Here is a 24,972-nt window from a genome sequence, read left to right on the forward strand (position 1 = left end):
ATAACAAAAATATCAGAAGACGAGACTTTTCCACGTTCTCTCTTGCTGAAGAAAATAACTGGGGCGTGGTTATTACCAGGGTCCAACAGAAGGGGAAACACTGCAGATGGTCCAGTGGAAAGAATAAGGTGATGAACAGCTGAGAGCTACAATAAATCTTAAGATGGAGAAAAATAAGATGTAGTGCAATAAAGTAAACAATTTCATCGGTAGAGCAGTCTCTGAAAAGAAGTAATGGAAATGTCTTGACTCATTTAAAACAAGAATTGACAAAGCAATTCCCAAGTATGGAAAGTGGCAGAACATTACTGGCTACATGTACACCAACTGTGAACCAAAAATTATTGAGAAGAGGATGCAATAACCAAAGTTTTAAAGAGTTGAAAGTTTCTTTCAGTTAGAGCAAAATTTCTAAGACAGCTCAGCATCCCTGTCCAGGCATAATGAGAGGGCACTGACAAGCACTGCTTCGCATTTAGCTCTTGCTTATATATGGGGCAGAACAGGTTGTCAGAACAATTTTTTTAAATCAATTACAGTCAATTCTGAATAATATAGGTTTGAACTGCATGGGTCCATGTTTATATTGTTCAATAAATGTACAGTTTGCCTTCTATATCCCTAGGTTTTTCATCTGCAGATTCAACCAACTGCGGACTGAAAACAGTATTTTAGATCCACAATTGGGAATCCATGGATGTGGAGGGCCAGCTGTATGCAGTGCTCTAGCCATTTTATATATGGGACTTGAGCATTTGTGGATTTGGGGTCTGTGTCGGGACCTGGAACCAATCCCCTGTGGATACCTAGGAATGACTGTAGTTAAGTTTTGGGGGAGTCAAAAGTTATATGTGAACTTTTGACTGTGGAGGGGTCAGGGCCTCAGCATTGTTCAAGTGTCAATTGTATTATAATACACCATGTCACCAGAATAAAGGACAAAAACCACATGATCTTCTCAATAGATGCAGAAAAACCTTTGATAAAATTCAACACTTCTTCATGACAGAAACACTCAAAGCGCTACAAATGGAAAGGACTTCCTCAACCTAATAAAGGGCATCTGCAAAACTCCCACAACTAACATCATACTAACAGTTGAAGACCGAAAGCTTTCCCTCTAGGATCAGGAATAAGACAAGAATTTTCTCTCTCACCACTTTTATTTAACTTTGTACCAGAAGTTCTAGCCAAGGCAAGAAAATGAAATAAAACTAAGATTGGAAAGAAAGAAGTAAAACTATCTCTGTTTGCAGAAGACATGATCTAGTAGATAGTGTTGGGGCTCAAGATAGGCCACCCCAAAATATGCCACAGTGGCATATTAATTATTTTGAATTGAAGTTGCTTAAGAAACAGCCTATACAAATAAAGACATTCTTACCCCCACTCTTCTCTCTTGAAAGCAGGAAATAAATCTTACATATGAAAGTATCCTCTCTGTGCCAGGAGGATAAAAAGCATCCTTATCACCAGAGTTAGGGAATTCAAAGATGAGAAAGCTGTATAAACAAACTGTGTTACTTCTTCATTAGTCTGCTACCCCAAATACAAACTCCCCCCCGCTTTTTTTTGGTCCAATCTTTACAAACAATTGTTTCTTTGTCTAAAAATACTATATAAACAGCCTGCTGTGGTCACTTTAGAGGTCTCATTTCTATAAGACTGCCATACATATGCATTAAATTTGTTTCTTTTTTTCCTGTTAATCTGTCTGATGTTAAGTTAACTGTTAGACCTGTCGATTAGAGCTAAGAAGGGTGGGAGGAAAAATACCCCCCAAAATAGAAATTCTAAAGAATTCAGTAAAAAAAAAATATTAGAACTAATAAATCAATTCTTTAAGATCGTAGGATACAAAATCAATAGATAAAAATTAATTATATTTCTATACAATCTGAAAGTGAAATTAAGAAAACAATTCATTGACAATTGCATCAAAAAGAATAAATCACTTAGAAATAAATTTAATACAAGAAGTAAAAATGTTGTTGAAATAAACTAAAGGAGATCTAAATAAATGGAAAGACATTCCATATTCATAGATTGGAAGACAATATTGTTAACATGACAGTACTCCCTTAATTTATCTAAGAATAAATACAATCCCTATCAAAATCCCAGCTGGCTTCATTGCAGAAATTAAGCTGATGTTACAGTTCAAATGGAAATTCAAGAAACCCAGAGTAACCAAAACAATCTTCAAAAAGAACAAAATTGGAAGTTCCAGTCAAGATGGTGGGGTAGGTAAACCCTATGCATGTCTCCTCTCATGACTGCATTAAAATTGCAACTAAATTGTAAAAAAGTCAACCTGGAGAACAAGCTGAAGACTAGCTGAACAGAACTCCTATAACTGGGGACATAAAGAAGAGACCACATTGAGACTGATAAGAGGGGCAGAGACACTAAATGGGCTGGTCCTACATCTACATGTGGTGATTGAGCATCAGGAGGGATATCTCAGCTGCAGAGGCCCTCCTGATGGAGCAAGGGACCCCAGCCCCACATACCAGTGTTCCCTGGTCTAGGGTTCTGGTCTCAGGAAGAGGAGTCCCCACAAAATCTGACTGTGAAAAATCGTCAGAATTCTGACTCTCTGGGTGAGATAGAAGGTAGCTGGAAATCCAGACGACCCTCAAAGGGCTCCCACATAGGCTCACTCACTCGCAGGCACTCACCCTGGGCTCTGGCAGAGGGACAGCAGTTCGGGAGGTGTCCGAGACATATAGGGAAAGACTTAGTTGTGTGGCTTCAGCGCAAGGACTGGAGGGACAGCTGCCATTGTCCCTTTGATGAGCCCTCCTCCAATACAACCTGTAGGTGAGCTCTATCTTGCCTGTGTTGAACTTTCCCCTTATGGCCAAAAGCGAATCTGCATTGGCCTGATGAGATCTGATTATTCCACCTCAGCCACTCCCTACGAACCTACCCTACTTAACTCACAATTGCTGGTAGCAATTTTGTTAATGGGCAAAGAGTCCTACCCTGTACTCTCAGCTGGAGATTCTTTCAGCAGCAATTAATAAGCATTGGCTCTCACACCTTGGGAGACACTTTCAGTGGTGGGCAACCAGCCCTGGCCCTAGCTGCAGCATCTCTTGAACAAATCTTGGGGGTCTGCAGGCCCAAGTTAGGCAGTGGCTGGCTTCGGTGTGATCTGAGACTTTTGAATTTGGCCACAGGATCAGCACTGGCACCAAATCTGAATCTGTACCAACCTGAAGAATACCACTTGCCCCAACCTAGTGACTCCCTGGGACGCCACTTAAATCATTTCATGTACTTCCCAAGACTCTCTCATCAGCTGAACCTTACAGGCAGCCAGCAGGCAGCCTCAGTCTTAAGAGTACCCTGGGCCTTTTGCTGAGCTGCCCCAGGCCTGGTACTGGTGACAGTCAGCCTCAGTTCTCCACGTGACTCTCCACCATGCTTCCAGATCCAGCTCAGTCAGCGACCAAACATGGATAGCTTTGTAGCTACTACCAGCTACCAGGTCACAGGAAGCAGCTGACCTTCTCCTGCACAGGAGCCGCTCACAAGGGACTCCAGAGCCAACATACCCAGAGGCTGGCATCAGTCCTCAACAGAGCACCACCTAAATTACCCCACAAGTGGCACACCAAAAGAGTTGTCTCAAAAGGCACATAAACCTGCTCGAGTGAACCCCACTCTGTGGGGTCAGCCCCCACACGGTAGCTTATAAGTTGTGGGCATAGCCAATCCTCACAGCCAGTCAGCCTGAGAGTCAATCCCACTCACTGATGTGTCAAAAATGATCAAGGCTAAACTGCAACAGGAGGGTATACACAACCACACAAGGATCACTCCTGGAGCACCCAATGCAGGTGATCAGGGAGTGCACCACTGGGCCACACAAGAAACCTATTACATAAGGCCATCAGGTTAAGACTGAGAGATGTAGCAGATCTACCTAATACTTAGAAATGAACACACAGAGGCAACCAAAATGAGAAGATGAAGAAACATGTCCCAAATAAAAGAAACAAAGAAATCTCTAGAAAAAGAACTAAATGAAATGGAGGCAAGCAACCTACCAAATAGAGTTAAAAACAGTGGTTATAAAGTTGTTCAATGTAATTAGGGGAAGAATAGATGAGCTCAGTGAGAACTTCAACAAAGAGATAGTAAGCATAAACAAGGACATAGAAACCATTTTAAAAAAGTCAGAAATGAAGAATACACTAAACGAAATCAACAGTAGATTTGATGAATCAGAGGACCAAATTACTAATTTGGAAGACAAGGTAGCAGAAAACACCTAATCAGAACAGCAAAAAAAAAAAAAAAAAAAAAAAAAAGAATTTAAAAAACATGGAAAGTTTAAGAGACCTCTGGAACATCAAGCGTACAACATTAGCATCATAGGGGTGCTAGAAGGAGAAGAGAGCAAGGTAATGGGAACCTACTGAAAGAAATAATGACAGAAAACTTTACTAACCTGGCAAAGAAAATAGACATACAAGTTCAAGAAGCACAAACAAGAATTTCAATCAAGAGGAACCCAAACAGACTATACCAAGACACATCATTATTAAAATGGCAAAGGTTAAAGACAAAGAATTCTAAAAGCACCAAGAGAAAGGCAACTAGTTACTTACAAGGGTACTCCCATAAGAACGTCAGCTGATTTCTCAACAGAAATGTTGCAGACTGGAAAGGATTGGCATGAAATATTCAAAGTGATGAAAAGAACGAACCTACCACCAAGACTATTCTACTCTGCAAGGCTATCAATTAAAATTGAAGGTGAGATAAAGAGCTTCACAAACAGTAGAAGCTAAAGGAATTCACAATCACCAAGACAGTATTTCAAGAAATGTTGAGGGAACTTCCTTAAGGAGAGGAAGAAAAAATAAAATAAATATAAATAACACAATGGCAATAACTATGTACCTATCAATAATAACTTTAAATGTAAATGAATTACATGCTCCAATCAAAAGACATAGTTTAGCTGAATGGATAAGAAAAGAAAACCCATGCATATGTTGTCTATAGGAAACCCACTTTAGATAGAAATACACACATAGATTGAAAGTAAAGGGATGAAATTGCCTTTCCATTTCATGCAAAAGGAAAGGGGAAAAAGCTGGGGTAGCGATACTTATATCAGACAAAATGGACTTTAAAACAAAGTCTATAAAAAGAGGCAGAGAAAGACATTACATAATGATAAAGGAATCAATCCAACAAGAGGATAAAACCCTGGTAAACTTGTATGCACCCAACATAGGAGCACCTAAATATATAAGGCAAATATCTACTGACATAAAGGGAGAGATTGACAGTAATATAGTCATAGTAGGGGACTTTAACATTCCATTGACACCAATGCACAGATCTTCCAGACAGAAAATCTACAGGGAAACAGCAGCCTTAAATGATATACTAGACCGAATGGATTTAATTGATATTTTTAGAGCGTTTCACCCCAAAGCAGTAAATATACATTTTTCTCAAGTGCACGTAAAACATTTTCCAAGGTAGACCACATATCAGTCAACAAAAGAAGTCTCAGTAAATTTAAGAAGATTGGAATCATATCAAATGTCTTTTCTGACAACAATGGTATGAAATCAATTACAAGAAAAAAAACTGAAAAATACACAAACACGTGGAAGCTAAATAACATGCTATAAACAATTAACGGGTTAACAATGAGATCAAGGAAGAAATCTAAAGATATGTTGAGAAAAATAAAAATGGAAATACAGTTCAAAAATCTATGGTACACAGCAAAAGCGGTCCTAAGAGGGAAATTCATAGCAACGCAGGCCTACCTCAAAAACAAGAAAAATTTTAAGCAAACAATCTAACCTTATAGTTAAAGGATCTATAAAAAGAACAGCAAAGAAAGCCCAAAATGAGTAGAAGGAAGGATATAATAAAGATCAGAGAGGAAATAAATGAAATAGTGTCTTAAAAAAAAAACAATATAGAAGATCAATGAAACCGAGAGCTGGTTCTTTGAATGGATAAACAAAATTGATAAATCTTTAAATAGACTCATTAAGAAAAAAAAAAAGGACCCCAAAGAAATAAGATTAGAAATGAAAGAGAAGAAATGACAATGGACTCCACAGAAATACAAAGGACTATAAGAAAAACTACAAGCAATTATATGCCAACAAGTTGGACAATCTGGAAGAAATGGATACATTCCTAGAAACATATGATCTTCCAAGACTGAGGGAAGAAGAGACAGAAAATCTGAACCAATTGACTACCACCAACGAAATAGAAACAGGAATCAAAAAACTCCCCCAAAATAAAAATCCTGGACCAGATGGCTTCATAGCCATTAACAGACTGAAAGATAAAGAACATACGATCATATCAATAGATGCAGAAAAAGAGTTTGATAAAATGCAGCGCCCATTTATGATAAAAACTCTCAGCAAAGTGGGAATAAAGGGAACATACTTTAACATAATAAAGGCCATATATGACAAACCCACAACTAACATCATACTCAATGGGGAAAAGCTAAAAGCATTTTTCTTAAGATCAAGAACAAGACAAGAATGTCCACTTTCACTACTTTTATTCAACATAGTATTGGAAGTCCTAGCCACAGCAATCAGACAAGAAAAAGAAATAAAAGGCATCCAAATCGGAAATGAAAAAGTAAGACTGTCATTATTTGCAGATGACATGATATTGTAGAGAAAAACCATAAAGAATCCACCAAAAAATCTTTTAGAACTGATAAACAAATTCAGTAAAGTACAGAATATAAAATTAATATTCAGAAATTGGTTGCATTTTTATACACCAATGATGAACTTTTAGAAAGAGAAATTAAGAATACAATTCCATTTACAATTGCATCAAAAACAATAAAATACCTAGTAATACATTTAACCAAGGAGGTAAAACACCTGTACTCAAAAAATTATAAGTCACTGAAGAAAGAAATTGAAAAAGTGACAAATAAAAAAGCATATAGCATGCTCATGGATAGGAAAAATTAACATCATTAAAATATCCATATTGTACAAAGCAATCTATAGATTTAATGCAATCCCTATAAAAATACCAATGACATTTTTCAAAGAATTAGAATAAATAATTCAAAAATTTATAAAAGATCCCAAATGGCCACAGCAATCTTGAGAAAGAACAAAGTTGAAGGTATCACACTTCCTATATTACAAGGTTATAGTAATCAAAACAACATGGTACTGGCATAAAAACAGACAGATCAATGGAACAGAATATAGAGCCCAGAAATAAACCCACGCCTATATGGTCATTTAATATATAATAAAGAAGGCAAGATTATACAATGGGGTAAAGACAGCCTATTCCATAAATGGTGTTGGGATAACTGGACAGAAAAATGCAAAAAAATGAAACTAGATAACCATATACAAGAGTAAACTCGAAATGGAATAAAAACTTAAATGAAAGACCTGAAACCATAAAACTCCTAGAAAAAAAACAAGGGAAACAAACTCTCTGACATTGCTCTTAGTAATATTTTTTTTGATATATCTCCTTAGGCAAGGGAAACAAAAGAAAAAATAAATGGGACTATATCAAACTAAAGATTTTTTGCATAGCAAAGGGAACCATCAATCAAATGAAAAGACAATCCACTGAATGGAAGAAGATATTTGCCAATGATACATCAGTTAAGGGGTTAATATCCAAATTTAAAAGAACTCATACAACTCAACAACCAAAATAACAAATAATCCAATTAAAAAATGGGCAGAGGACCTGAATAGGTATTTCTCCAAAGGGGGCATACAGATGGCCAATAGACATGGAAGATGCTCAACGTCACTAATCATCAGAGAAATGCAAATTAAAAACACAATGAGATATCACTTCACATTTGTCAGAATTACTATCATCAATAAATCAAAAAACAAGTGTTGGCACGGATATGGAGAAAAGGGTCCCCTCAGACACTGTTGGTGGGATTGTAAATTGGTACAGCCACTATGATCCAGCAATTTCACTTCTGAGTATTTATTCAAAGGAAACCAAAACACTAACTCGAAAAGATATAGGCTACCTTATGTTCACTGTGGCACTATTTACAATAGCCAAGATATGGAAGCAACTGAGGTGCTCATCAATAGATGATTGAATAAAGAAGATGTGGTACATATATACAATGGAATATTACTCAGCCATAAGAAAATGAAATCTTACTATTTGCAATGACATGGATGAACCTATGCCAACTGAACTAAGTCAAACAGAGAAAGACAAATAACATATGATCTCACTTACATGTGGAATCTAAGGAACAGAATAAATGAACAAACAAAAGGAAAACAGACTCATAGATACAGAGAACAAAGTGGTGATTGCTAGATGGGAGAGGTTTTGGGGGACTGGGTGAAAAAGATGAAGGGATTAAGAAGTACAAATTGGTAGTTACAAAACAGTCATGGGGATATAGCATAGGGAATGTAGTCAATAATGTTGTAATAACTATGTATAGTGCCAGCTGGGTACTAGACTAATTGGGGTGATCACTTCATAAAATGTCTAACCACTTGCTGTACAACTTAAACTAATATAAAATAATATTGAATGCCAACTCTAATTGAAAAATTAAAAAAAAAAACAAAAGAAAAAGAACAAAGTTTGAGGTCTCACACTTCCTAATTTCAAAACTTATTACAAAGCAACAGTAAATCAAAACAGTGTGGTACCTGAATAAAGCTAGACATATAATTTAATGGAATAGAATTGAGAGTACAGAAATAAATCTTCAGTCTATGGCCACGCTACCCTGAACAAGCCTGACCCCGTCTGATTTCGGAAGCTAAGCAGGGTCGGGCCTAGTTAGTACTTGGATGGGAGACCACCTAGGAAGACCAAGTGCTGTAGGCATAAAAAAAATAAAATAAAATAAAATAAGGGATTGTAAGCTGACAAGGTCCTTGCAATCTGTGAAGTCAACCAAGGGTTGCCTCGCCTAAGAAAATTTAAAAATTTAAAAAATTAAATAAAATAAATCTTCACATTTGAGTTAATCAATTTTCAACAAAGGCGACAAGACCATTCAATGAGGGGAAGAATTTTAACAGGTAGTGCTTGAATAACTAAATAGCCACATGGAAAAGAATTAAGTTAGATCTTTACCTCCTTACCACATACAAAAATTAATTTGAAGTGGATCAAAGACCTAAATGTAACAGCTAAAGCTATTAAACTATGAGAAAAAAAAAACATAGAAATAAATCTTCATTACCTTGGATTAGAAAATAGTTTCTTGGTTATGACTCCAAAAACACAAATGACAAAAGAAAAAAAATAAATTGGATTTCATCACAATTAAAACTTTTGTGCTTCAATGGATACCATCAAGAAAAGACAATTCAAAGAATGGGGGGAGCTTTTAGAAATCATAGACTTGTGTCTTATTTTGGCAAATAAGAGACTTGCATCTGAAATATATAAAGAACTCTTATACTTCAATGATAAAAAGACAACCCACTTAATAAATGGGCAAAGTTTCTGAATATGCATTTCTCCAAAGAAGATACACAGATGGTCAATAAGCAAGTGAAAAAATGCTTAACATCATTCACCATCAGAAAAATACAAATCAAAACCACATCACTTCACACCCACTAGGATGGCTATAATAAAAAGATGAGCAATAACAAGGGTGTGATGATGCAGAGAAACTGGGACCTTTGTCCATTGCTGAATTGTAAAATGGTGCAGCTGCTATGGAAAATAGTTTGCTCCTCAAAAAGTTACACATAGTTATACGGTTCAGCAATTCCATTCCTGGATACATACCCAAGAGAAATGAAAACATATGCCTACACAAACACTTGTACGCAAATGCCTATTTATAATAGTCAAAAGTTGAAAACAACCCGTATGTCCACCAATTGATGAATAAGTAAAATAAAGTAGTATTCTATAATAAAAAGGAATGATACATGCTACAAAATATACTGATAAATATATTGTATATATTTTGTATATACAATATATATACAAAATACTGATACATGATACACCATGGATAAACCTTGAAAACATGCTGAGTGAAAGTAAGCTTAAGACCACATGTGGTATGACTCCATGTCCAGAATACAAATCCATTGAGACAGAAAGTGTATCAATGATTGCCGTGAGATGGGAAGGTTGGAGGGAAATGGGGAGTCACTACTGATGGGTGTAGGATTCCTTTTGGGAGTAATGAAAATGTTCTAAAATTGTGGTGATGGTTGCTGAAATCTGTGAATAATATTAAGAATCATTAAATCATATACTTTAAACTGGTGAATTGTATGGTATGTGAATTATATGAATACATTTTTGATTCATGGGAAGAGGGCAGGTTTTAATTAAGTCCTCATGCAAACATTTTAGTCTCTTTGAGCCAGATTGCTTCTCTTCTGGGTTTGCCTACCCTCCTTTGAAAGTTGTTCTTCCTGGAACCAGGTCTGTCACACGTATGCAGGATTGGCTTCTTGCTTTGCTCCTCGGCTTCTATTCCTGTGCTTTCACGTGCCTTTTCTGGAGTACGTATTCCTCTTCTGATTACTGCTTTACACAGCAGAACTTGCCTGCTGGTGGGGACTTCTGTTACTAGTGTCCTGGTCCCTGCCACAGGGAAATTCACATGGCTTTATTACTAAATCTTGTGATATTCTTGTAAAGGAGAAAAGACAAACATGCTTTATCGCACATGGTTTTCCAGAGGTTTATTTACATCTGAAGTGCTCAGGAAGTGGGTGAACACATTGCTGTTCTTCGGTTGCAAGTTAGCTGTTCAGAATTTTCCCCCATATACCCAAGGCCTCAGGATTCCATAAGATCTCAGTTCTGGTTATTGCTTGCTCTAATCATACAATGATCTACTAGGAAAGGGAAAAGAGAAAGTTCCGATGGAGAGGCACATTCAGTGATTTAATTCTTCATTCAGAGCCCTAGTGAATTAAGTTCACATAAAAGGAACTTGATCACAAGAATCATAAGAGCTGAGAATGTGTTTCCTTTTGATTTCAAATTGAAGCAGAGCATCAGCTAGCCTCTTATCTGTGCTGTCCTTTAATCTTTCTTCAGAGATCAATCCCTTTATTACCAAGTTGCTGGTTTTTGCCTATCACCTTTCCAACTTTCTTCTAGAAGAATCAAGATTCCCTCCTCCCCCAAAACACACACATGCACTCATGCACGCACGCTCACTCACTCGCTCACTCACTCACTAAACAGTGAGAAACCTTCCCTTGGTTTCCTCGGGCTATAGAAATAATACCTTTTTCCAGTGGGCTCTTCTGAGAGTAGAACTTGAGCCCAACTGAGCTGTTCTTAAAGGGTGTCACAATTGCCATAGCTGGCATTACAGGTGGTTTTAATTTCTCTCATATGCTTCTTTATTCTTATTCTAACAACCATTTTTGAGTTTTGCCAGACAAGTTCCAGGTGCTGGGGACAAACCAGTAAGGAACACAAGACATACTCTACGAGTTTTAATCTCCTGGGGGATTACAAGGTAGAAAAGCAACGGGAACCATAGAGTATAAGATATGCCTTGTTCTGGACGCTGGATATGCTACAGTAGAACATAAAACAAAAACCTCCCAGACAAGTGGGTCATGGAAAACTTCCAGAAGGAAATTATTTTCAGGTTGAGACCCAAAGGATGAATTATTGGCTTTATACGTTTTTTGCAACACATTATGTATATTTTTAAAAAGCCCACAAGTTTACAATGTTTCCTGATGTACAAATTATGCCTGAATTCTCTATTAAGATGTTTAAGAAGATAGGACTCAGTGACATAGATGACACAGTGCATTCTGTCACAGGGTGGAAGAAAGCCTACAGCACCAAGGGAAAGGGCTTCTGTATTCTGTCTCTAGTTGATAAGTGTGAAAATTGATGCCATGATCCAAGCTTTCTGAGGCAGGGACAATGGCAGTGAAGGAAGTCGAGTCTCGAGGCCCCCAACTCTTCTTCTAAGACAGTGCAAACAAATTATATCACTGTTCCTCTTACTTATGTACTAGCCTGAGATATAATGTTTGAAATTTTAATATGTATATTCTTCTCGAAGACAAATCAGTGCAGTTTAAAATGGCACCTAATTTCCTCAAAAGGAAATTGCTCAATTAACTACTCTAAAAGGCCCAACTCAGTTGATCTTCTTGTCTGAATAAATTCTTTACAATAATAATTAAAAGCTGATATTTGCAGAACATTTTCCAGTTTAATTAAATAGGAAACTGACAGCCTTACTTGTGTAATGCAAACTTCAAGATCCACCCCATTTACAATATTCACGTGGCTTTAAATAACTTCCTTTCCTCCTTGAGATGTATTAATTCCAATGAGTAGAAATCAACCATTGTTAGTAAGAAGCGAGGTTATGTACAGAATTCTGATATTCTAGATGTCTCAAAGATATGCAACACCCACTTAGATAGACTCAATTAGAATTTAAATCCTGTCTCTGCCAGTAACTGATGTGATTTGGGACCAACCAGTTATTTTCCTTTAAAAGTCTCCTCATCTGTAAAATAGAGATGAAGAGTTAATATGTGTAAAGTGCTTAGCGGCATGGCTGGCATATAGGAAGGGCTCAGTAAATGGTAAATGTCATTCTACCTGATAGAGAGGTAGAAGCCACAGGGTTGGGGGCTAATTAGATATGGGGAGAGAGACAGAGGGACAGGTAAAGAAAGCCTACGGCCTCGAGTTGGGATGGCTGGAATGATGGGGAGGCCAACAGATGCATGAGCCAGCAGAAGCATGAGCCAATTTTCAGGGGAAATTGAGACCAATTTTTCATTTTGGGCATGATGAATATGAAATGTCAATAGGAGGTCAAGATGGAAGAGAATGGGAACATTGACAAAAGCGGGGTTAGAGCTGCCATTATTATTTATTGAAAGAGAACTGTATTTAGGAAAGATAATTTAGCAATTAATTTTTTTATTAAAATTAAATAATTTAAAAATTAGGAAATGTAATTTATAAGGGTCTAAATTTAAGAGAACTAAAGAAAAATCCTTTGAAGGTAAAATGGTGACAAAGAATAATTAAAATATATTCCGCTGGTGAAAATGAGTACTGGGCAAAGTGACATCATACAAAGGCCACTGGGTCAGAGGGGCCTCCCCACCAGGCAGGACGCAGAGTCCTTTGTACAACAGTGCAGAGAGCAAACCCATTGTTCTCTGGTCGCACAGAGAACAGACTCATTGTTTCCTGTCTTTCCAGAGCCAAGATGAGGGTTTCCCCAGGCAAAGACCACAGGTGGAAACCCTATCGACTCCTTAGATTGGATGTTCCAAATCTAAGATTCCAGGAATCTGGGACCTGTCACTGCATATGACATTTCAAGTTGTAAGTACAGTGGAAGCTGAGATGTCACAGCACCGGACATGTGACAAATAGCAGACAAGATGACACATTCAAATCTAGCCTTTCCTGAGAGAAATTTGGCTCAAGCCCTCAAGACTGGCTAATTATGCCCAATCTGTTCTGGGTCACGCAAACTCCCTTTGCTTTATTGCTACATTATACCCTGGATATCTTGACATATACCAAGCAATACGAATATATATGTAATTTTATTTGCTGAATTAAAGAGATTCCCATCTTAATAAATTTACTTAATAAGTAAAAACTGTATTTGTACCATTTTTAACAACCCTGTGAGCTTTAGATGGGATAAAATAAAACTTGAGTCCATTGTGCTGTTTGAATCCAAACTCTACATTATGAAGCAGCTGTTGTTATTGCTAATTAGGATCATATTGATGGGTATATAGTGCTAAGACTTTGGCTTTGATGTAACTTTTTCTGGGTTGGCCGAGTGACAGTTTCTCTCTTCCTCTGTCTTAGTACTGTAGACAGTACAAGGCATGCGTGGGCTTCTGGGCAGGTCACGGATCTGCTGGCTTCCATACACCAGTCATTGGGCTGAAAACTTGGCCAGTGTGCAGAAACACTTTAAGTGAATTCCATGGGTGTGGAGACATCCTTGCAATGCTTCCTTTTTCCTTCCCTTTTAGAACATATATCTGATCTGCCAAAACCCATTTTACACAGACACAGGCACTATTTTTGGTGCTTTTTAGGTCTGAAGGTGGGGAGCCTTGAAATGGCTTAGCCTGCACTTTATGCTAGCTAGGCCTTTTGCTTGAGTTACTTTTTTGATACATTGGCAGACCCCTGTCTTCTCCCCTCCAGAATATAAGAGACTACCTACATGACCTGCAGCAATATTTTTTAATGATGTTTAAGTAGTTTCCAGACTGGCTGCAAAAACTAACACATCTTTTTTAAAAAGTGAAACTAATGTTTTTATAGTCTAAATCTTTAGTTTTCCTCTATCACAAAAGCTCAGTTTGTACAGCAGGACTTTTTTTTTTTTTCTCAAAGGATGCATATTCCAAATACAGTACATCCTTCTACAGATAAAACAACTTAAATGGTTACAAGTCTGTAAGGATGGTTACAGAGATCGTTACTAAGAAGTACTGCTGATTAAGGAACTGAGGGTGGAGTGGAAAGACAAAGGAAATGAGGTGTGTCTTGGTTAAGTGGTCAGACTAAATGTTTAGGGCCACAAAGGATGGGAGGGGGAAGTTCTCCTGCATGCTCAGGGACAATAGGATAGGGTGGGGGCAGGGACAAGGACATCAGACCTGGGGAGATGCTGCCCATAATGTTTATGTAGGAAGAAGGTGCAGGAAGGGGAAGGCGACTAGCCTATTGGCCTCCAAACTCTTCCATATGACTCAGCGTTTTGGAAATCTGACCAACTTGTTCAACAGAAGCTTGGTTTCTAGGGTAAACAGACCACAGTCCAAAGCTAAAGGTGTATGTTTTCCCCTTCCCTCTGCCCCGACAGACTTAAAACACTCTCTGAAATTGGCTGTTTATTGGCGGTCCATTTGCACATCTCGTGGTGCTGAGCTGAAAGTCCATGATCTTAAAATGGCAAGATGAAAAAAACTGAGAAGCTCTCATCAGTAAAGTAAGCAAGAGGTATGCAGGCATGAGAACAACTGAGGTAGTAACTGTTGATTCTCTGTAGACAACAAAATAGGAGAAAGGAGCTAGATATTAAAGAGAGATTTTAAATACATCTAAAAGAGAGGTATTTATCTGGATTAGCCATGAGAAAAATACCCAGTAAATTGCTGAGGCATAGAATGTGCTCTGCAGGGTCATTTTAACCCAAACATCACAAGCTCCCCTAGAGGAAACAAGAAGACAATTCCTTACTTTGTAGAGTAGATATGGATGAGGCTTGGGAGCTTAGCCTGGGTTATGCTGTAAGTCAAGAAAAACCAGAAGCACCAGCATCGCACGGGATCTCTAAGTAGGAAGTGACATCCTGATGTCTATTGGTGCTATTTGAGTGTCACATGATCAAGATCCTCTCTGACAACCCTAGACTCTTGAAATCAGCACTTCTCTCCACTTAATCATGCATCATTTTTCATGCTGCAAAAATTATCAGGCAAAGAGCTAGAGAATTATGGGGAGCAACATGCAAATAACTGTGATGTCCTCCTATGCGTTTTCCATAGGGATCAGTGAAACCATCTGATAAGCCATTCCACCCCTAATAACTCTTATGATTAACTTAGTATGAATTTTATGGGCACAGATCTTCAAAATATAGAATTTCTTAGGCTGAGTAAAGAATACTTATGAGACATACCATAAGAAATAACAGAGGCTAATGCTCAGGTATAAACATATCCCCTCTCACCTCTCTTAATCTCCCTTTGAATGTAGTAAAATCTGAAGTGCTTATTAAAAGTGCACTGTGGACACAAAGCAATCATATGCAAAAGAGCTGAGCAAGAAGAGCTTGGGAGAGGCGGGGGTTAGGAATGTTGGAAGTTCAGGTCTTCGTCTCCATTTCTCTTGGCCTAAGATGCTCTAATTTCATCAGCACTGAAATATGAAAAAACATATGTGTGAAAAAAGTCATAAAGCCTCCTCCTTAGGCTGAACTGTGTTTACATAGCCACATGTGGGTGGGAAGGGTCCCTAGGCACAATCAAGCACAGAGTCAAAAGATTATTTTCTTGGGTGTGGGCAAATCTCACTTTAATTGTAAAAGCCTTCATTTACAGCACATTCAAAATGAACAAACAGCAGAGCTGTAATTCTTGAACATATGAATATATAAAAGTCCCTTTAAAGTCAGGTAGTCAAGATAAGGGCATTCCACAAGGAAAGACCCCTCCTCATTTTTCTGAAGACTGTTTTACACTCATTTTAAAAGATGAGTACGCATACTTGGAAATTCAAAGTAGTAGGATATTCCTTGCAGGGAAAGAGAAAACCGTTTTTATATTATTAGGTAAATACATATCAGAGGTATCACTTGACAAAGCGAGATGACTGTCCTCCTTGAATCAGGCTAGGGCAGAACATTTAGTGAAAGAGGACTTTTTCCATAACCTGTACCAATCAAACTTTTTCCATAACCTGTACCAATCCCTGGGAGGGCGTGGGAAACCAGGAAAAAGGGAGCACCAGATACCAAGTGCCAAACAAATCAGTTCCACCCCTCTAACACGGGTGAGACACACCACTCAATGACCTCGGCCACAGGTGAGCAAGAGCAGCCATGGCCAGTGACTGTTCTCTCGCTGCCGGGACTACAGAAATGTCTCGAGTTAGCCCATGGACGAAATTCTTGACCAGCAAATTCAAACTGTTGCTGAATTTAAGTCATAAAGATCTTAAGGAAATTCCCATTTTATTTATATATATGTATTTACCTAATTAGAGCAATGATCACACAATTAACATTCCTGCCATCGAAAGGGTTTCTTCTACACACTGGAATGGCTTAAGAAAAGTATTGTCTAATTTTGATTTTATTTTACACTTTCGAAAGAGACAGAGGGAACAGAGGGAAAAAAATGTGACTAAGTCCCCAACTTTGGGGTCTAGCAGGTACAACACCAGACCTCTCTGACTCAAGGTTCATCCAGATTGTTGGGAGTTTCAGCGCCCAGGGACGTCCAGGGAGACTCGAAGGCCCGCTGCGTCCCACCCCTACAGAAAGAACTCTATGGTTAATCTATCACAGTGCTCTAGCTAAAGTATATGTTTAAAACTACAGAGGGTTTCAACTTAACATCTACATTTTTAAACTGTAGCATTTCAGCAACAAATAAACTCAGAGAGCTCGTCTCAGGATTGAAATTAAAGGACTATTGCTCTGATATCTGAAAAGTCAAGCTCATGCTCTCAGCTCCTCCCCACTTGTAGGCTCAGGCAGACACATAAGGTGGTGGCGGCTCCTTGGCAGCGCCATTCACAGTGGCATCATCATACGGGGGTAACAGCACCTGAGGAGAATAAGAGAAAACAAGGATTAGCATTGAAAAGTACATGTATGTTCCCCTGAGCTCTAACTTTAATTGAACTTCTGTGGAATCAAACTTTTTCCATAACCTGTACCAATTCCAATTGTCCGGCAAGTGGCTAGACTCTGATGAGAGGCTTTTTGATTCCTTAAGAAAGCAAACAGGAAGAAACTTTGGTCCTTACAGAGTTTCCCAAACCCTGTTCACATGTGCCTGGATGTCATGGTGCCTGGAGGGCCAGAGGGCTGTGTGTCTAGGAGTAGGAAGGAGGTAGCGGTGGTTCTGAAGAGGAAAAAGGCTCCCAGGTGTCATGTACATGTGCACACACAAGGGCAGGCGCCCGAGTGACTGCAGAGTCACTCCTGCGAGATCCAGGTGGGAGAGCGCTACACGCGAGGGCTTTGGTGTCAATGTGGACTCAAAGCCTGGCTTGGCCCACCTTACCAGTGTGGTCTTGGCTAAGTTACTTAACCTCGATTTCCATGTCTGTAAAATAGGGATACCTGATAATTAGAGGTCTATAAAGTACACCTGAAATGGCAGATAGTATCTGTGAATGGTTGCTGAGGAACAAATAGAACCAGTATTAATTGATAACCTCTCTGTTCACATTTCAGTAGAAGTACAATTACTTATAATTGTTTATGAACTGTCGATATGAAAACATTGGCCAATTTTGGCTTTCTTAGAATAAAAAACAAAACAGAGAACACCAACTCAATATAATTAGCCTTTAAACAGTCAACTAACATTTGTTATGCACCTACTATGTGACATGCATTGTGGGTAAAAGATAATTAAAGTAAAAGACAGTTCTTGCCCTTAGGAATTCATAGATGAGATGAACTAAAACCATATCCACTTCAAGTGCTTTGTAGAAAGAGAAAGAATATTTGCAAATGAACAAAACAAAACCACAGTGTTACTCTTTCTATTATGGACATCACTTAAAGTGGTAAATGTTTATCAATTTCATGAATTTTCATTTATCTATCCTTTAACTCCTAGAGGGACGATACTAAACATTTCTAGGTTTCTGTTCTTTTTGTCATAACCTACTGCCCCAACCAGCCTCCCGTCCCCTCGTCTCCCCTCTAACTGAACACACACCATTACTCAGCTTTCTCTCCTCCAGTCTGGGAGATCCCTTTGGGCTGAAGTCCAGAGATATAGGGTCCGGCGTCTATTCTATGGCAGGAACTTAGGAGATGGAATAAATGACCGAAGCATCGGTTAGGCTGGCCCTTGGAGAATCTGTACAGTTCATTTGGTTGGGAAATGGAGCCTGGTATGCTAGGCAGAGGGCATGGATACTGCTTATGGTCCAATCTGGAGATGGAAACCACCCAGTAATTTGAACAGAGAAAGTTTGATAACAAATTATTAACAGGGGATTGGAGGAGAACTAGCTAAGTGGGGAAAAAACAGACTCTAATGGATATTAGTGCCGAGTGAGGGTACACAAGGACGACCAACTTGGAAAGGGGCCTCCCTGAGCCTGGGAATCGAACATCACTGGAGGGGCTGGGGTTGGTAGAAAAGTTTTCTGGGTTGAACCAGGCCAGAGCTGGTTCACAAGCAGCAGGCTGAGGCTGGCATGTAAAGAACCGCCTGCCGGGATGCTGGGAAGCTGCTGCAAGGTGCTGTCCACCTTCTAGAAGCCGTTCGCGGGGAGGTGCCACGTGCCCTGGAAACTAAGAGGGTGTATGTGCTGGGAGGGCTGTCAACAGGCGTCGCTGCTGCTGTCCCCCATTTGCCCCAGGGGGCGCTGCCAAGAGGATCCAAATACTCTGCAGGTGCACACAGGAACCAGGAAAAGAAAGCCTCTCCCCTCCTCCAGTGACTTCCACTGACAAGGCATCATGGGGTGGCTGCAGAGGGGAAATATTTACGAGGCCCAGCTCCAATTAGGTTGAGAAGGACTTTGGAGCTGCAAAGTGGTAAGTGGATAACTGTCACAGCACCACACGAGCTATGTTGACAGGCCTGAGAATTGGTCTTGTCTGCTTCACAGCCTCTGTTCCCAAAAGAAATGGTGACATTGTGCCTGTGGCCTAAGTACTTCACCCTTCAAGCATTACCCAAGGTCCAGAGTCGTGGCGAATGTTCAGCTGCTGCCCTGCCCAAAGGGAAAGCAGCACCCACGATAACTCGGTACAGGCCCTGTCTGAGGTGAGGCAACGTTTCTACAGTTCTTCCCATGAAAGGAAGCCATCGCACTGAGTATGGCAGGGCACTCGGCAATGGCGACCCAAACCTGAACATACCTCACCGCCTATAAAGGAACTGACAGTCTAACTGGGGGCAGAGATTGGTGAAACAGGCAAACTGAGCATGATCAATGTGTGGGTGTGGACAAGATGTTCAAGAAGAACAGATAGGGACCACTAATTTAGGTGGGAGGGGAAGGAAGCCCGCTCAGGAGGATAAGTAGGATCAGGCATAGAGTGAAGAGAAAGATGCTGCAGGTCGAGAAGAAAGAGCACAGGTAAGGGAGGGAAGCTTGAAAACAGAGCACCCTCTGGGAACCCGAGGATCTGCAGCGGCGAACACTGCTGCGGAGATGAAGTTGGAAAGACAGGCGAGAGTCGGAGCTTGGAGAGTTCGCGCATCACCTGAAGGGGCTGCATGCAGTATCTAGCAGCGGCGTCTCCACCAGGCATCCTAAAAGTCTCAGCTTGAGCTGAGGAAAAATATGCATTCTCTACAGCAAAGCCACAGATCTCTCTGCAGTGGCATGTTTCATTTTAAAATTGAGTCTCCAGCACGCATGTGTGTGCACGCATTAGATACGGTAACTTATTATAACCAGGGAAAACAGCTGTCATCAGCATTAGAATATTAAATTCTGCATGAATGAGCTTCAGTGTTAGGTTCCACAACCTCGTTAAACAATCAACTGATTCATATCTATCATTGGAGAATTATCCTAAAACATAGTGGAGCTACTTAAAAGTAAAATTGGCCATCATATCCAACTTTTTTTTTTAACTGAGCAAAATGTATTACTCAAAACCTCCAATGTGTTCATAGATTAAACACAAAATTTTCTTAGGGGGAAAAAAAAAAAGTGCCAGAAATTTGCCTTTTGTTTGTCAAAAATTTACTTTCACATTAAGTTTGGCAGTTTGTCATTACTTCTTGCTATTTATTTTCAAACTTCTTTTAAAGTTTCATTTCACATCAGTATTTTAACATCCTAATGGCTTTTCCACTCAAATATTCTACTGCCTTGGGCCCTATATCCAAAGTCAAGATGCCTGGTGAAGAGTTTCTCCTTTCATAAGGTTTCTGACACTTTCACTTGTCCTCACATCCCAAGTACCACATACTAAATGCCGACTGTAAAATATTCACACGGCTCGTTCCTCATGCTACTGGGCTACTTTCAATGAAAAGCTCTCCAAATGAAATTGGTTTAAAATTCTGAAGGGACAGCATCATCTTTTTATTTTTAACCTAAATGATGTTAATATTATTGATGATTTTAAGGAAGGGTGAAGTAAAGACTGCTATATTGTTTCTATTATAGTCTAGCTGAATAATATTGGCTGAAAACACTTGCTATTGTCCTAAGATCGACAAAGTATATTAGGGAATCTGAGAAAACAACTATCAGGTCATTTAAGTTAGAAAATGCCAATTCAAATGCCATGCATTGGTAAAAACTCAATTATCTTGACATTTTTTAGAAGATGACATTTAGTTAAATCCAGTCTTTCATTTTTTAATAATTTAATTATTCACAATGAATAAATGGAAAATAATCTCTGAGGACTAAGAATACAGGTCATATGCTACTTCAATCTGCCATTGCCTGGTGAATAGCAGCTACTCAATGAGTAGATAAACAGAGAAGCATCACAATCACAAATCACAGACTATACTTCAACAATATTCAATACAATCAAATTCTAAGTATAGTCCCTGGAAGTTTGCTTTCACGGGATCTCAATTACAGAGTGACCATATGATGGTACATTCTCTTCCACACAGTTGGAAAAGCCCCTCTTGCCAATGACCCCAGAAGGCACCTGTTCATTAGGAAGATTAGCATCTCTCTATAGTGCCTCTTTAATTGGGAGTTGCCATGTAGGTGATAGCACGCTGGTAGGAAAGCAGCTCCTCATTCACTTCAATTCAACTCAACAAATATTCAGAGTGCTGCCAGGAGAAACTTATTCTTCTTAGCTACATCGATATATAGAACAGTTGGAGAGGAAAATAAATGAACAAAGGTAGCAAAATGTAACATCTTGGAATAGAAGTGATTCCAAATGGCCAAAAATTCACGTCATTAAAATTTTGGAAACTGATTCATTCTATCAAATATTAAGAAACACTCAACAAGAATTATTTATTGTTAAAAATAGGAAATGTTGGAAGCAATCGAAGTGTCTTACGATAGATGATTGGATAAAGAAGCTGTGGTACATATATACAATGGAATATTACTCAGCCATAAGAAGAGATGAAATACTGTCATTTGCGACAACATGGATGGACCTCGAGATAATCATGCTAAGTGAAATAAGCCAGACTAAAAAAGTTGAAAATCACATGATATCACTTATGTGTGGGATATAAACCTAAAATTAACAAATGAACAGGACAAACAGAGACTCATGGACATGGACAACAGACTAGTGGTTCCCAGAAGGTAGTGGGAAGCAGGGAAGGAGGAGGTAGACAGGGTCAAGGTGGTCAAATATGTGGTGACAGAAAGAGATCTAACTATGGCAGGCGAACATAGAGTGTAAATATATATATGCCTTACTGTTAAAGCGTACAGCTGAAACTTATTGAATTTCGTTAACCAATGTCATCATTAAAATTAATTAATTTAAAAAAATAGGAAATGTTTGGGTACTATGGTTAGAGTTGGACTTTTACTGTAATATTAGAGTTAATCTGTTAAAGGCTTATTCGGAATTCTACAGTTGCTAGGCTTACATTTCTGAAAGTAGTATATAAAAGTTACATAAACATCTTCAGACATTCAAAAAATTACATGCGAATTAGTTTGTACATTTAATTTCCTAGGGAGAGTGTTCAGAGCTTTCATCAAATTCTCAAAGAACCACACATGGAGATTTTGGGGTCCAGGATGGGGTGGGGTGGGAGTATAAGGCACGAGGTAAACTGCACCAGAAATCTTGTTTGCTGGCTCCCACCTCCTAGTAAAGGTGTGGTAAGTTAAAATGAAATCAAGGCCCAGGATGACAGCTGTGTGGCAGGCATCTCATCTGCCCTGGGCCCCAGGAAAGAAAGAAAATGCACAGATTATCTTATAGAATCAAACATTTGGAAAATAATATTAATAGTTGATTGACAGATCTGATAGCTACACAGAAAGGATTGGGGCTATGTAAAAGGTAAAAATACTTGGCAGCTGAAAAAAGCAAAGCAAATGTTTGCTAGGGGAAAACAAAAATTGTACAAAAAAGAGAATGTAAACCGCAGAGCTTTGCACTGAACATCTGCACAGTCAAAGTAAATGCTAATTGATAATGGGACCAAAAAATCTGATTGTGACTACATTAAGAGGATGAAGGTAGCAAAGAATATAAGGAGATTAAGAGCTCAAATCCTATTCAACGAGAAGTCAAAAGGTATCTCAAACAAATAATAAAAAATTAGCAACGTAGGTATATTATTTTAAAGGGGGGAGGTAAATACTAGAGGAGACAAGTAGAAGAGTTGACTATTTATATTGGAGTGAAAAGTGGAGGATGGGCAAGAAAATGGCAGAGGACAATTAAGAAATCTCTCGATAGCATGATTTTTAGCTATATTCATGTAATCCTGTTTTAAAAATGAAAGTAACGTTTTAAAAATAAAAGAATAACCACGATGGTCTCGAAGGAAAGAGGAGGTCTGTCATCAAGGAGTAACTTTCAAGCTAAGAGCCACCTCGTTCCATTTGCCTTCTGAGCTGGCAGGCGAGTAGTGGATCTGATGTGAGGTTCTGCAGGGGCCTGGAAAACGAGCCCAACTTGCCAAAGATGTGGCTCTCAAAGCAAGGAAGGGTGGCGGGCACTGGACGTGTGCAGTACAGACACTGAGCAAAGCAATGGGGAGCACTGTGCCATCTGAAGTCATTACCTAGGGAGTGAAATACATTTTCACGGAGAAGTTGGTCAGACCGGCCAGCCCCATCATCACCTGCCTGAGACTCTCCTCCAGCCCTGGGAGACCCAATCTCCACATTAAAACATAATCTGGAGTACCCCAAACACCAATGACAGCTAGAGAACTATGAGGCCATGAGGCACCCCCAAGGAAACAAAATGTATGTCCTTATTTAATACCACATTCTTCATGCCACTCATGCCCGGGTCAACCGCAGCCCAATATCTAACTCTATCCTACCTAACTCATTTCCATGACTCCCTAGCACAGCATTCTCATTACAAATCTAACCTCTTTTTCTTATGATTTTTCTCTCTTGAAATGTTTTTCTTCCTTATGTTACTCCATACAAAGCCCAAACCACCCACTGCTCAAGTTAAATTCACTTCTGACATGGAAATCTGAGATATTCCAGCCTTGATGACTCCCTTCTCCTCTTAATTATACTGTACAACTGCAGTACAATAAAGTTCTTGAAATAAAAACATTGCAATGCATTTCCATATTCATTATACATAATATAAAGTCGTAACACTGGAAATGGCAGTAATTATAGCACAGCTTTCTGAACTCAGACACAAAATTACTCTCCTGAAGCACTTATGCAATTTATCCATTATTATTATGTGCTATCCTGTACTAATAACTGTCTTGTATACATTTACCTTTCTCCTCTCCAAAAAGTGTCTAAAAGGCAAGATTCTTATACTTCTGTACTCCTTCCTCAGCACTGGTTCTTAGACAGAGGGGTGTTCAAATTTGAGTTCTAGCGCTCAGTAGCTTGTAAGGCCAAGGTCAAATTCTAGAGGGACTATGGTGGTGGAGAGTCAAACACGGACTCTGAAATTAGACCTGTGTTCAAGTTCTAACTCTATGATTTATGATCCTTGGGGTCCTGAATAAGTTACTAAATCTACCTGAACTTCAGTTCTATAACTATAAAATGGAGACCATGATAGATACCCCTCAAAAACCTTTTCTCAGCTCTGGTAGTTGCAAAAAGTGTTAAGAGGCCAAGACTGTGCTCTGAGCCACACCTGCTGAAGCAGATGCTGGATAAATGCCTATAAGGAAAGTTCACTGAACTAACAATCTACTTGACATGAACCCTCTCTCAAGAATTTTGAAAATATTTTTGTTCTTACTATGGAATGATACGCCCTAAGCCCCTGCTGGGGAACCTGAAAAAAACTCCTTTGGAAACGCCAGTTGTGACTCCTTTTACCTCAAAAGCTGAGCAACGCATTCATCTCCCCCTATGATAGGAGTTCCCATCCCTACGCCCTACTTCCTCCTTTACAAATTTCTAAACAAAAGCAACCGAATGACGAGAAAAGAGACAAAATGGACACCATGTTTACTGTGGGCCGTGCGCCTGCTAGAGGTATGTGCATACAGTTATAACTCAAAAATCCAAAGGAAGGTTTGGTTGAAACACCATCTCTTTGTTCATTCGCTCCTTCCCCAAGCACACCTG

The 24,972-nt window shown here is 39.1% G+C and overlaps 1 protein-coding gene and 1 pseudogene across 1 annotated transcript in view; one reads left to right on the plus strand and one right to left on the minus strand.

The window, feature by feature from the left end:
• Nucleotides 1–8,761: 8,761 nt before the first annotated feature.
• LOC120595824 (uncharacterized) lies at nt 8,762–8,880 on the plus strand (annotated as a pseudogene).
• Nucleotides 8,881–16,730: 7,850 nt separating this feature from the next.
• The window catches only part of LAPTM4B (lysosomal protein transmembrane 4 beta), a 66,002-nt gene continuing 57,760 nt past the window's right edge, over nt 16,731–24,972 (minus strand). Inside the window, exon 7 of the mRNA XM_039853943.1 lies at nt 16,731–17,345. Coding sequence (XP_039709877.1) covers nt 17,268–17,345 — 78 coding nt within the window. The 3' untranslated portion in view covers nt 16,731–17,267. The remainder of the gene's footprint in view (nt 17,346–24,972) is intronic.

The sequence above is a fragment of the Pteropus medius genome, unplaced genomic scaffold (assembly GCF_902729225.1).
Source record: "Pteropus medius unplaced genomic scaffold, Ma_sr-lr_union100, whole genome shotgun sequence".
NCBI classification, from domain to species: domain Eukaryota; kingdom Metazoa; phylum Chordata; class Mammalia; order Chiroptera; family Pteropodidae; genus Pteropus; species Pteropus medius.